The sequence below is a fragment of the Leptodactylus fuscus genome, chromosome 5 (assembly GCF_031893055.1).
Source record: "Leptodactylus fuscus isolate aLepFus1 chromosome 5, aLepFus1.hap2, whole genome shotgun sequence".
In the NCBI taxonomy this organism is placed as follows: domain Eukaryota; kingdom Metazoa; phylum Chordata; class Amphibia; order Anura; family Leptodactylidae; genus Leptodactylus; species Leptodactylus fuscus.
The window spans coordinates 59,959,543-59,974,762 of record NC_134269.1 but is presented as its reverse complement, the minus strand read 5'-3'; the positions used below and the strand labels follow the sequence as shown (position 1 = coordinate 59,974,762).

Here is a 15,220-nt window from a genome sequence, read left to right as displayed (position 1 = left end):
CCTCTATACACACTGGGGCACATTTACTAGGCTTTTTGCGACTTGTTTGGTACAAAATGGAACCATTTTGTGGTCTTTCTCTGCTCTGCACTTTATTTATGAAGCATTTTTTTTTTCCAGATGTTATGCTGTTCTCACCATTGGTGTGTTTTGTTGGGGAGAGGTGGTGTGGCATAAGTGGAGATCCTTTTCACCCTGTGTTTATAATTTACACCCTTTTACCAAGGGGTGTGAGAAGGTGACAGGCAGAGTGCTGGAGTCCAGATATATCAGCCCCAGGTTTCTGACGTATGTGTGGTACAGGGCGGATCTGGGGTAGGCCTCAGCCCAGGTGTAGATCCTTGGCTCATTACTGGGCTAAAAAAGGCTCTTGCATTGTAGGGCAGTTCCACGGAGTGAAAGGAGGTGTATGATTCTGTCCTGTAACCCTGAGTCCGGTGAAACAATATTGCTCCTGTTTTTGTACATGTGGCTGGAAGTACGCCACATGTATAGTTTGGTTATCTGTTCTGTTTATCTAGTGGCTCAGACGAGCAGGTATTTATTTTGTTTTTGCCGAAGTTAAGTTTTATTTATTTTCCTGTTTCTTTCTAAATAAACCAGTTTGCTGCACATTTTCTGTACCTGTTTTGACTGTTTGGGTCACTGCTTCTACCGAGTTACCTTCTCACAGGGGCGAAAAAGATGCAAATGCACTCCAGTAATATGATCTGTGTAAAAAGCAAAACAAAAAACATTGGCTCAAAGAACATTAAAAAGTTAAAATTTATATAAAACAAAAGGGCACATAGCTTAAAATGGTGCAACTAAACTAATATATCTGCACAACATTTAACAAGATATTTAACATTATAAATAGACACAACAGTTAAACTAGTCTAAAAAGGTGCACCGGCAAAAAATATGGTTAAAAAAAAAGAGTCGGATGATGAATAATTTTCGGCAAGGCGCAAAGGGCTGTACATGATCTTTTTTGTAATTTTTTTCTGTTATGAATGTACTAATAAAATCTGAATATGCGTAAGGTCCTTTAAATGACTCTCAGGACCCTTGTTAGTATGGTCCCCTCATTTATAAATATGATATTAATTCTCTAGCATGGTATATAATCTCCCAACAATATGAATACAGAAGTGCGGTAGTTTGGTGATATTATCAGTAGATTAGGCAGGACTACTCATTTATTAATGTGCACTTGTGTTACTCTGCCGCATTATATCACGGGCTTGTTCATCGCGCTCATTAACATTGGTAAATAATACATTGGATTTATGAACTCGGTCAATCAACACATTCTTATGGCAGGAGTGCGGATTAATTAGTTGCCGCCAGCTAACAGTATGGTAACCATTACTGCTATCTCTGCTTAACCAGCTCATCTCTGGCGCTAAGGAACAGAGAGTGGGTTGTATTCTTCAATTAACTCACATCAAACAGACTCGACCAAATGTATTTGCTAATGATGATTATTGGGATAAGAGAACAGTTGCTCTAATGAGCTGACAATGCCAGTTCCAGACTAGAAGATCGCTCTTTAGGAACACAATGTAGTGTTAATTAAAATGAAATCGTTGCTAGAAGCTTTATCGAAGACTGCAAAATTATCACAACCACCACTTAGATGATTTTCCTACCCACTTAATGTATTGAAAAGTCTTTTATGTCCTCTAAATAAATACATTAAATCTTACCTCTAACAGTATACATTTGACAGCACTTGTTTGTATCAGTAGTTGCATATGTAACTCATTTTCGTGTTCTTCAATAAAACACATGGGGCCTTTTATGGCACTTTTTTTTGTGCAAAGGTTATAACTTTTGCCTTTTGCACCCGTCTTGCCACTTTTCTAAAAACTGGAAGAAGCAAGCAGAGGCAGGGGTCAGGATGCACTAGCCCAACAAAATAACTTGCGGCAGAAAACTGGAATGAGCTATAGCTGTACTACCCGACCATCTTAGGTTCCGTGATGGGCCCTCCTAATTAAAATTTTAGGCCACACTCTCCATTTGCAGATCAGAAAAAAAACTCTATTTGGCACAAGCACAGTATTATCCCCCTTACTGACCCCTCACAGTATAACACTCCCCTTTTCCTTTACTTGTCCCCGCAGTGTAACACCCCCTTTTCTGGCTCCCACACAATATATTGTCCCCATTACTGGTACCTACCCAGTATATTGTTTCCATTTCTTGTCCCTATACAGAATATTTACCCCTTTACTGACCCACAAAGTATATTGCCCCTTTTACTTTCTCCTAAATAGTATATTGCACCCTTAACTTGTCCCCCCCCTACATTATATTGCCCCATTTACTGATCCCCACGTAGTATATTGCCCTCTTTACTGGCTTTCACACAGTATGTTGTCCCTTTTTGGGCGCTTCCACACATAATATTGCCCTCCACGCAGTATACTTCCCTTCCCTTTTGCCATGTCAAATGTTAGTCTTACATTCAATGCAAATTTTCCAAAAGTTTCAGGCTTGGTCCGATCCTGAAACCTTTGGTGTTCATCACTCACACAAAGCACTATTATATTGTGGGGTTTCCTCAGACCCCAGAGTATAATAAGGTGAAGCCTGGGGAGGTGAAGAAAAATGAAAAACATTTATACTCACCTCTCCTGGGTATCTTCATAGTGTTTGGCAATCCCTGATGACATCTTCATTTCTCCATCTGTTGTCATGGTCACTGCTGAGGCCTGTGAATGGGTCTTAGTAGTTATGTTACCACTTACAGGCCTCAGCAGAGACCATGTGATATCAAATGCAGGCCAAAAGAGGATGCCGGGGGACCAATGGATGCCCAGGAGAGGTGAGTATAACTGTTTATTGTTTTTACTCACCTGCCATGGTACAGTACAAGTTTGGCTGCCACCAATTTGATTATTCCAAAAGAAAACAGCCAATGTTTTACTCACTGATCCCCACTCCTGTAGTGTTTGGCCTCTGTTTCTGGCTCCAGTATGTAGACAATGAAGAATGTTGCAGCGACCTCTGGAGGAAGAGATGGCTGGACTGGAATAGAGCATGGATCAATGAGTAAAATATCGTCTACTACCTGTTGGCGTAAACTGAGTGAAAAATGCTTATTAAAATAATGCCACCCCTAAATTTATGCCAGGAAGTTTGTCACTTTAGATTGCCTCATGGGAGGTGCAGCCTTAACTATGGATTATAAATTATATCATTTATAGTTTTTTATGTTGATTATCTGTACATTTCTGTTAGTGAATGAGGCCTACTCTGCCATTGGCTGAGAGGCAGCTTGCTGTAGCAGAAACCTTCCATCAATGCTTTTCTGTGTTCTAGGGAGATCAGGCAAGCATAGCCTATAGAAAAGTCAACTTTTTGGCTCACAGAAATAGCCAATTGTGCTGGAGGAAATGTCTCCTTAATCCTCCAAATTTATATTGAGAATCATATATGTTTGTGAAGTAAGCAATTCTACCTGAAACTGCTTTCTCATCAAGTTGGGAAGGACTGCTTAACTCTATGGTTTTTTTTTTTAAATATTATTCGAAAAAGAAATAGATTTGTAGAACTCATAGAGTTTTCTCATGATTCAGCTACATGATATCCTTTTACATTGGCTCCTAATTTCTATTGGAAGATACATTAAAATGTCGTAGTAGTCATATAGAAAAATAAACTAATATAATGCAATATAATGTCTTATATTATACAATTCAATGTTTTTATTAATATTTTCAATAAAATAACAAAAAAACATTAACATTTATTACGTTATGTGAAACAGTACCAGTACAAGATTGACCTCCTGAGAGAGGAAACAAGTCAAGGACATGGTGGTGTTGGTGGAGGGGTCCGTGCAGGTGGGGTGCTGGCAGGGCAATACTCCTCCTCTATAATGCCAGCAGGAAGTCACTTTTAAAATCCTCAAGGAGGATCTCTGTTTTGGTAGAGAATTCCACCCTGTCAATTTTCATAATATATTGCAGTTTTTCCTGAAATAATCTAAATGGAGGAGGGTCAGCATTTATCCAGGTTTGCAAGATAGTTTTAATCCCTGCAGCCACTATCACATATAGTAGATGTCTACTTCCTGGGGTATACAGGGTTCTTTCTTTGTCTGTATGGCTAAATATCGCCCAAATAGGATCAATCAGGGACTGCAGTGATAAGATAAGTTGTAAAAGTGTGAACCTCATGCTAACAACAAAAACATTTGTCGCTATGGTATATGCCCATTTTGTGTAAGATATGCCATATGAGTCCCGATATATCAGCCCCAGGTTTCTTACATACATGTGCTCTAGTGTAGGTCTTGAATAGACCTCAGCCCCAGGTGTGAATCCTGGGGTTGTTACTGGGCCATAAAAGGCTGCAAAGCCTGCACTTCAGGGCAGATCCTGGGAGCGAGAGGAGGCACCTGAGTCTGTCCTGAAACACAGAGTCTGGTGAGACCAGATTGCACTATTTTTGTTTGTTCATGTGGTTGGTAGTAAGCCACACATATAATTAGCTTTTTTTTTAATGTTTAGTTAGTGCTCGGATGAGCAAGGTTTTGTTTTATGTTTTGAAGTTAAGGCTGCATTTGATTTTTGCTTATTCTGTCTCTGACTGGTTGGGTCCGCACCATTGCTTCTCCCAATCTGCCTTCCCCACAACCTGAAAAACCATTTCTACAAAATGGTGTCATGAGAAACACCACACAGCATCCTCAAGGGTCCTCAACAACACAATTGATAAGGAAGGGATATCAGACACCCAGTGGGCTGTTTGAGTGTGGGTGTAGTCTAGAGGTGAATGGATTATAGTATAGTAGTGGGATATATGGTTCTTCATCAAGTGTGGGTGGCCAAAAGGAATATTTCTTTCCAGCATGGACGTAGACGCTATAATCTTGTCTTGCCTGCAGATAAGTGAAAATAAACAGAATTGAGGGGTATTGTAACCAGAGGTCTGTGTCTTCTTATCTAGCAAATAGTCAATACTTGTGATTCCACCCTTCTACCAATTATAAAATTCCCTGTGGGGGGAACCCAGTTGGAAGTTCGGGTTAGCTAAAAGAGACAAGTAGACTGAGTAAGTGGGGTGAAATCTTATCAGAAGCCTTATTTTCTGCGCAGCTTCACCATATGAATATGAGCAAGGGGGTTGTCTCTACATGTCTCCCAAATAGAGGCATATAGGATTGTAGGAGATTGGGCAGGGCTATGTTTGGGGTGAAAGACTGGTCACCAGTTCTATTGGAGAAGAATTCAGTGCAATAGATGCATTCCTTCGCCACCTGTATCATTACTGCTATATTATATCCTGTGATATCTGGTAAATGTAGTCCGCCATTAAGCCTGGGTTGTAGTAAAATGCAATATCAAATGCGAGGATCACCTTTCAATATAAAGGAGTGAAACAAGTAGTTGATCCGCTTCTCATCTTTTGAGCTGAGGTACAGTGGCAATGTATGAAAAATAAAGTCTTATATTTTAGAGAGTGGAAGAGGACAAATGGCAGTATGTGCACAGTGTACGATGGAAATACACCTAGAAAGTAAAAAATGATGTGGTAGAGAGCGAGAAATGTAGCCGGCACCTTTCTTATGAACTCCACTACCAGTATTGTAGCCTTTAACTACTTGTGTATTATTTTACTCCTGAAACGCTGTTGATAAATAATGTGATAATGAAGCCATTTTAAGACTCCTTCACTCTTTACTGCACTTCAGTATTATCGTCTCGGGAGCGGAATATCAAGTGTTTAAGCAGTTGGATGAGACGTCTTGTATTCTGAGCACGTAATTTGCAACCGTGTACAAATTTAAATTTGCTTAGAGAATTCCCAATTCACATGGAGTACCTGGGTATAAAGTCAGAGTCTGCCTCTTCTTTTCATCATTGCAACTAACAGAATTTTATTATTTATGTAGCCTTGGCGATCCGTGAGCTGATGACTTGCCTTAGGAATCATAGATCACGGTAATGAGAGCCATGAAACACATAGATTGCTGTATACTTCTTCTTTATAGACTCCATTGCTTGTCTAGGTGTTTGTAGATGATTGTGGTAAGGAAAATAGAGTCTGTAAAGGAAGAAGAATGACGAAAGAAAAAGAATAATTGAAAACTCAATTCTCTTTTCTATTAGCCCAGAAGCCTCTAAACCTATGCTGCAGCTAAAGTGTAAATCCACAAATCGGAATTTACAATAAGCAGCTAAGGCTTGTTTTATGCCGAGTCTTTGGTGCAACATCAGTGTATATGCTTGAAGAATTCCCAAATATCTATCTATCTATCTATCTATCTATCTATCTATCTATCTATCTATCTATCTATCTCAAGAACATCCACACTACTAGACCTTTATTACTAATGTACACCTTGGTCCCCTGGCGCCTTTGAGGAGAGCAGCTTCAGCTGGGGAGGCTGGAACTCTTATTCTTCTGTCTCCCCTGCAGTCGCTCTGAATCTCAATGACATCACCAACTCTCATGTCAGCAGGGGAGACAGAGGAATGACAGTGCCAGACTCCCTAGCTGCCCTTTTCCCATGTAATAAACAGGACTCTGGAGAACCAAAGTGTATATGAGTAATAAAGCTTAACCAGTGCAGGGAATGCAATGGTAAGCCTTATTGCTCCCCAGATAAGTCCTTTAAGGACCAGGCTTATTTTAGCCTTGATGACGAAGCTTTTTTTTTTTTTTTCATTTTGTCATTATCACCTTCTAAGAGCTGCATTTTTTTTTTTCCATTAGTGTAGCTATATGGGGTCTTATTTTTTGTAGGATTAATAAATTAACCATTGCAGATGATGAACATGTATAGCTGTCAGCACCACAACCTAAGGCCGGGTTCACACAGAGTATTCTGGCTCGTGATTTGGTACGTAGACGCCACTGGATCTTTTGCGGGCCGTATACGCTCCCATTGTTTTCAATACGTGGCGCTATTTTGCGGCTGCCGCAAAATCACGGCCGCAAAATAGCGCCGCGTATACGGCCCGCAAAAGATCCCGCGGTGTCTACGTACCAAATCACGAGCTAGAATACTCCGTGTGAACCTGGCCTAAGAGCTCAGCTTGTTCTATACCCCAGTATCCAATTATAAAGAACTCACAACTACTGTATATGTGGATAAAGTGGGGGGTTCGGCTACAGCTTTATTAATAAACATATGGAGAAACTTATTCTTCATTGCATTAAACAACATGTCACCAAGAAATCCCTTTCCATCTCTGCCATGGTGGTGGACATGTCCTTATTGTTGCCTCATAAGACATGACTGCTTCTTTTTTCCATCCTTTGAAAGGGTCTGCCATATGTAACAGTGACACCAGAATAATGCCAAGGCCATCAGTATAACAATGAATTAAGCACAGAATCTCAACATACCAAAACATAGAACGAATGCATAAATAAAAGAGGGTGTAGGGTCTTTTCTGGGTCCTGGGACGGATCCAAGAGGAAGTGACTGTACTTCAGTTCCCCTATATTATATGGCCAGCCTTCCTTTGTAGACCTAACTGGCCTTTAAGAGGGATTTCCACCACAAGCACAGGCCCCCAGGAGGAATAAGGTCACATAGCTGGTGAACAAAACAGCATTTCTATAGCACTATATTTAGGAAAAGTCTTCAATTTACATAAGCTACCAGTATAGACAGAGATATGAGATGGGACAACCCCTTTAAGGGCTCGTTCACACAGAGGTTTTTGGCAGCGAATTTTGACACAGAACCGCCTCAAAATCCACTGCCAAAAATGACTCCCATTGACTTCAATGGGAGACACTCGCTACTTTTTTCTGCTAGCTAGTAGCGGAAAAAAGAAGCGTCAAGCCCCTTCTTTCCACGGATGACTCAGCCACGGCGTCCGAAGCACAAGACTCTCTCCCAATTAGGCCCTTTCATTCGGGCCTAATCTGGAGCGGAATGCCGCAACAGGATGCTGATGTACTGCATCGGCATTCCATCGCGGCTAGCCGCGCGGTATGTTCATAAGCGGAATCCAATTTCTGCCGTGTGAACATACCCTAAGCCTTTTAGCTATGGTTATTGTGTCGAGTTTACTAGCTGGAGTTAGTAAATAAATTATTGTTACATAAAAGCAAGATGTATAAAAACAATGAAACTAATGTGAAAGCAATTCATATAGAAGTTATCAAAATTGAAGTAACCTAGTAAAAAAACAAAACAAAAAAACAATAAAAATTAAATAAGAACATCATATATGAAATCAATGAATGAAGTGAAAAAACATAAATGTTGCAATATAAAAATGCCAGCTACAGTATAAATACATTTAATAAAACCGGGATTATTTCAATGTAAGTATAAGCCTGAAGGGCATCCCTACGTGACACTGGATGGCTTTGGCTGCCTAAGATAAGGAGTACTATGGTTGACACCAGTATGGTTGCCAAAAAGCAGAAATATCAAAGAATCTGGATAATGAAAGAGTAAGAGAGAACAAAATTGTGTCACTATTCTTAATACATTAATATGAATCCAATTTAATACCAATTAATAAAGATCAATATTAATTTCTATAACAGCGGTAAACACTGTCATATGACCAGGTCATAGGTCACACCATAATAAAAGACTTTCATTTGTCGTAATTATATATTTATATTAAATGTATAAACACAGTGGTACATAATAAGAGGATTTCATTAATAATATATTCATATTAATATTACACTTCGATAAGTAATATTTATATTAGTATCTTTTTCTTCTTTCTGTTATTCATTTATCATTATATGTTAAAGAACTTGGAATATCTCAGTTAGGAGTTTTGTTGGTGTGATTTTCCTCTTATTTCTAATGAAATCATGAATTGTTTTTTATTTATTTATCTATTTATTCAGTTATGGATTAAATAGTTAATTTATTTAATTCAGTTCTACTTATCTTATATGTCCCAGTATTTATTTATAATTTTTAATTACAATATATTAATGGGTTTTTTTATTATTACCTGACCTCTTACCCAGTCATATAACTGTGTTTAGCATTGTTAGGGTTTTTCTACTTACCCCAACTGAACTGTAGAGTCCTCTAGACTAACAGCGTCTTCTTCTTTGTCACTCATTGTATATGGGGATTTGAAAAAGGGCTTTCTCCAAGTCCAAAACGTGTTATCTAAACTAAGACTGTTCTTATACATCATTACTGGATCTGGATTACCGTGACAGTGCCAAGGTGAGGTCTCTTTTTTTCTCAGTAATTATAAATTATTTAGAATATTAGCCATTATCTCCTATACATTGTATCACTGTAAGGGAGGCGTCCTGTGATGCCCATTGGCTATTTTAGAACCCATGATATATATATATATATATATATATATATATATATATATATATATAAAGCCCCATCTCCTGAAAAGTCTGAAACTATTCAAACCATAAATCGTTCACTACAACATAAGAAGAAGAGAATTAAACCTGCTTTGTGTACATATTATTTGCTGCAGGAAGAATGGGGCCGTACATTGCTGAATAATTTGCATCTCAGGGGATGTATTCATCCATTTCTCTTCATCATGCGCAGAAGTGAAGGCACATTTTCCAGCGATTACATAAGAATGAATGCAGATGATTCCTTTGTGCAATCCAAGATGCAATTGCTGTACTATTCTGGTTATAATTTCTTTCCATTTTAAGAACCGTGTTTTAAATATTTAAACATTCAGTTGAGCTTCTATATAATGCTGACGCTTCAGGCTCTGGGCTTTTTGGAAATCTTACAAATAATAGTTGTAAAGAAGTTCCAAGGACCCAATGCACATTGTATTTTATCATTCATGTCACTCACAATTGGAACGGAATAAAAATCACAGAAAAGTTATCGAGGAAAAGTATTAGAAAAAAGTCGTTTTTGACTTTTTTGGGGGTTTTGTATAAACATCCTTTTGTGAAGGCGCCTTTTATGTACCTGATGATATAAGGATTATTTTATATAACAAACAGTACAACAATGTCCAGTGGCATCATCTAGCCCTGGGCATCTAGTGCACATAACCAGATTACTGGATTACACTAGTGCTCTGGACCACTGGAGACCACCATATATAACTATAGAGGCTGTAGTGGTAGAAGATGCTACTGGGACCCAGATCTTGAGGGTGCTCCAAAGGTCACATAAGCTATATTACTATTGTAAATAAAACAAGATAAGTGAGGGCCCCATCACAGATTTTGCATTGGAGCTGCACCCTTGGTAAGTATTAAGAAGGAGTAGAAAGCTGTTGCTCCCTGCCCAACTATTCACTCATGTACACAGGGCACGTAAGGCCTGAGGCCTAAATAATGCCAGATCCTTGTATAGACTGTTTCAGGCCCAGTGGAGGTGGCATAATACTTTAATACCATAATGTTGCCTGCATTGCGCTCACAACATGGTGTTTGAGATGCATGCCTCATGTGGAAATGGGGCCATGTAAGAATTAGAATTTTTTTTGGGGATGCACAAAGGTGGGGAGGCTAAGTAAACAGTTGGATGCCAAAAAAGAAGACTGGTAATGTCACTTACTGTGGGGTAAAAAGAGAGCATTACTTTTGAGGGGCACAGAGGAGGCACTATATCTTTGTTCAGGGCAGAACAGGGGAATCATTACTAGAGGTATACTAGAGGTATTTTTTAGTTTATGTGGCAGAAATAGGATCAACTTTGTGGATGACACAAAGGGGCAAGCTTACAATATTGGGAAGAAAGGAGAACTCTACTACAGTAGAGTGTACAGGGGAAATTACTTGGGGGGGGGGGGTCAGAAAGGGGCCAACTATTATCTTTGGGTATACAAAAGGCAGTATTCTGGAGTGGTGGTGCAGAGGACGTCACTATTACTATGGGGGATATTACCTTGACTGGAGAACAAAAGAGAAAACACTTGTACTGTGCAGAGAAGAAAATGGACCACTATTACTATATAAGTGGAATTCAGCGGGGCATTTGGGGTAGAATTGCCTGATGTAGTATAATGATAGAAACCATGAATTGTAACAGGTTATACCTTTATGGGATCATTTCTCAGATAATCTCTGTTTTAGCAATGACATGATATGAATGTGCAAATATAAGAGCATAATGATGAAGGAATTACAAGCAAACATGTACTTGATATAGATGGAGCCAGAGGATGGTCTGTCTGAATCATTACCCTACAAACCCAAGGTAACCTACTCAAAAATGTCTGCTAATATTAATCCCAGGAAAGTTGTTCACATATTCTTGCTTTATCTGATCAGATACACTTAATAAGTATTTCTCAAAAATTGTTATTCTTCTGCCCTTAAGTGATCTTTGCACATTCTGCAGGATTGTCCCGAGCTCTATATTCCACTTTGATGTACAGATGATTCAGCATTACAATGCAGGTGCCTCCAATTCTTCAGATCTTGCAGAACTAAAAATAAAGTTGCCAACTACGGTGGTTCTGAGACTTGTTGTTCCGCACACACTCCTTCAGTCATCTGCTTCTTAAAGGGATCCTACTGTATCTTTCAAACACATTTTTTTCTCATTAACACGTCGGAATAGCCTTAAGAAAGGCTATTCTTCTCCTACCTTTCGTTGTCTTCTCCGTGCCGCCATTCGCTTGAAATACCAGTTTTTGTTGGTATGCAAATGAGTTCTCCCGCAGCACTGGAGGCACAGCTCCAGCGCTCAAACAGCAACTCTCTCCAGTGCCGCCTCCATCTTCTTCAGCAACAGCCATTTGGGCAGGGCAGACTGCGCATGCCCACAGGCCACAAGAAAATGGCCACTTACATAGTATTGTAAGCGGCCATTTTCTCGTGGCCGGCGGGCATGCACAGCCGACTTTCTCCTAGGCCCAAGGCCTAGAAGTCTGAAACCTGCGCCAAAAGAAGACACATGAAGAGGATGTTGCTGAAGAAGATGGAGGCGGCGCTGGAGAGAGTTCTCTCGTAGCATTGGGGATGCCCCCAGTGTTATTTGAGTGCTGTGGCCCGCCCCCAGTGCTGCAAGAGATCTCATTTGCATACCGACAAAAAACAGCATTTCAAGCAAACGGAAGCGTGGAGAAGACAACAAAAGGTAGGAGAAGAATAGCCTTTCTTAAAGGGGTTGTCCCATCACAAGGATCCTATCTATACTGCTTGTTAATGTGGATGTAAGACTTTTCCTAAATACAATGCTTCAGCAAAACTGCTTTGTTTGTCCACTATCTTACTTTATTCAATTCTTTGTGGCCACAGCCCTGACTTAGCTGCTCATGAGTCATGTGATATATCTGCTGCTCTGAGGGGGGAGGGAGGAGGGGCTAAGTGCAGGGAGCGAGCCTGTGTTTCTAGCTATTCCTGTGTCTACACCATGTGACCTAGCTTCCTGCTGTCAGATAGGGGAGAGGAGCTGCTTTCATTTCTTCTGTTCTCCCAGTTATCAGGCTAGCTAATTCAATTGTGTTCATTATGGTAGAGACAGGCAGTCTCTGTATGTAACACAGAATGGAGTTGCTGCTGCCTGTACTTCATAGTCCAATATGGGTGGGCGGAGCTACACAAGAATTTGGGGGTGGAGCTAAATGGCAGGTTGCATGTGAAACCCCGCCCACCAAATGATGTAAGAAACCAGGAAGAAAGAAGATTTTACAGCAGTAAAGACTGATGAGTATGTGAGGTGGGAATACCCCTTTAAGGCTATTCCGACATGTTAATGAGAAAAAAAATGTGTTTGAAAGATAGGATCCCTTTAAGACAAGCAAGACAATAGAAAAATGACTATTATTGTATACATATGATAACACACATTATGTGTGATTGTTTCCACAGTTCTGTATGTCTCATAAGTCTGTGTTGTTAGAGTAAGATTATAGAGAAAGTAACTGAACCCACAGCGCTCCAGTCCTAAATGTGACTACTGATGGAGAGGGATGTAATCCAATATGTATAAAAATTTCTAAAAGGGTCTTCCGAAGGATACGCTGGGCCATGTACCCCTCCATCACCAGTCATTTTTACGTGCCATGGAGCAAACTGTACCAACAAAAATTCTGCAATTCGTTCATTTTAATGAAAGGTAGACATTTCATGCCCTATAGGGGTGTAAGAAATCTTTATGCCTCTGGCAGGAAGATCTTGCAGCATATTTTGTGTGTTGGGTCAATAATAGTAGTTTTTGCTGGAGCTTTTTTGAGCTAGGTCAATAATGGATCCAAAGTAAAGAAATGTATAGAAGGCAGGCGTTAGGCTCTGTGAACATTGGTTTATTGTTTGCAATGGCTCCATATATACATCATAGTATTGTCACAGGTCCATGTAGTAATGTCATGTCAAAAGTCATGAGCTCCGGAGCAAAACTCAGGACAGCTCATATTTCTGTCCATCTTACAGCCCAGGCTCATTGCAAGATCTAATGGGTCTGTGGAGTGTGGCTAGAATATGGATATCATCCAGGTGCCACTATTCTTGTGCATTTAGCCTTGTGTGTATTCAATCTTTTGTGCTCTTCCATCCTGTGTTTGGCTTCGAAATCTGCATGTGTGAATCTGGTCTAAGGTAATAAAGGTTGCTTAAAATATTTCCTAGTATGAGCTAGCCACCGGGAATTGTATCTCTGTTTTCTGCTCACTCTGGCTTGTAATAGGAATCTAGGATCAGTCTCTAATCCATTTTTCACTCATAAATCTAACATTTTACTGAATAAGAAAATAGTATCATTATAAACTGTATTTGTTTCTCGGAAAACATGAGGTATATCAGTAATTCCCATACGGAATATTGTATTCATCTTCTACAGGTATATATTACTCTATCTAACCATATTCCTTCTGTGTCTTTACAGCATGCACCATATGAAGCACAATGATACAGAGCATCCTTCTGGCCTTTGATGGTAAAACTACAACCCCCAGTTGTTGATCTTTATGTGAATTGCAAATTTTATTAGCAAAACCTGATCTGTCTCTGGATTTATTTGTCCTATTGTAAAACCTGGCACATTTTATATTATAACCTCACACAAAATGGAAGATGGCTACAGAAATAACTCCAATTTTTACCAAGGAGCACGGGATATAGCACGCGAAGTGAAGAGACAAACAAGTAACCAAGCCATGGATTATTACCAAAATAATACATACGGTGGTTATTCATCAAATGATGGCTATTATAATAGTGGAGAGCCTGTCAATCAGGAGGAAGATGCTCAGAGCGACGCCACAGAGGGACACGATGAAGATGATGAGATATATGAAGGAGAATATCAGGGTATACCACATCCTGATGACATCAGGGCTCAACATAAGGACACTATGAGAGATGAATTTAGAGACCATGCTGATGTCATGCAAGAGAGGATGGAGGACGAGGAGCAGTTGGCTTACCAGTATGAGAATATCATTCAGGAATGTGGCCATGGGCGTTTCCAGTGGACCCTTTTCTTTATTTTAGGTCTTGCCTTGATGGCTGATGGAGTAGAAGTCTTTGTGGTAGGATTTGTGCTTCCTAGTGCTGAAAAAGACATGTGTTTATCACGCTCAAACAAAGGAATGCTGGGTAAGTAGGAGTAAATATTTAACCATACTTCTAACGCTGGGTTCACACCTGCGTCTGGGGTCTCCGTTCTATGGTTTCCGTCTTCTGCATGGCAGAAGACGGAAACCATAGACCGGGTCCGGCCGTGCGCGGCGGTGAGCGTTTTAGGCTCTCCGCCGCGAAACCGGATTTTTTTATCCGGACACAGAGTAGTGCATGTCCGACTCTGTGTCCGGATTATAAAACCCGGTTTCGCGGCGGAGAGCGCAAAACGCTCACTGCCGCGCACGGCCGGACAGCTTTCTCACCCATTCAAATGAATGGGTGAGAAAGTCTCCTGCAGGCTTCCGTCTCCTGCATCTGTTTTATGCAGGAAACGGAAACCTGCAATAAGGACCCATGAACGCAGATGTGAACGAGCCCTTAGTGGTGATTGGAGACATATTATTAGGATATGCCATCACGAGGGCATCCCAGAAATTCAACCCTCCCTGATCATAAAGTTATGTGATGTTTCTTCACTTTATAACATATGAGTACCCAGTGGAGTAACTAAAGTCTTGCGGGCGTAATCTTTTGTCTGGGTCCCCCTACCAGATCCCTACAGCGAATTCTTGATAGTGATGGTTACGGGAGCTAAGGAGCTTAATCCACCTTAGTGTAGTTAGGGTAATCTGTGGGTCTCCTTGGTTTATGGGCCAGATGGAAGCTGCAATCTCAATACTGATGCCAGTGCTTATTAGCCCCCTAAGAAGACTGC

At 40.2% G+C, this 15,220-nt stretch overlaps 1 protein-coding gene across 2 annotated transcripts in view; it reads left to right on the top strand.

Moving 5' to 3' along the window:
• Positions 1-15,220, top strand: part of SV2B (synaptic vesicle glycoprotein 2B) — a 112,770-nt gene that overhangs the window by 57,822 nt on the left and 39,728 nt on the right. For both annotated transcript variants that reach the window (XM_075273271.1, XM_075273270.1), the window contains exon 2: positions 13,769-14,481. In XM_075273271.1, the coding sequence (XP_075129372.1) occupies positions 13,950-14,481 (532 nt within the window). In that variant the 5' untranslated portion in view covers positions 13,769-13,949. The remainder of the gene's footprint in view (positions 1-13,768; positions 14,482-15,220) is intronic.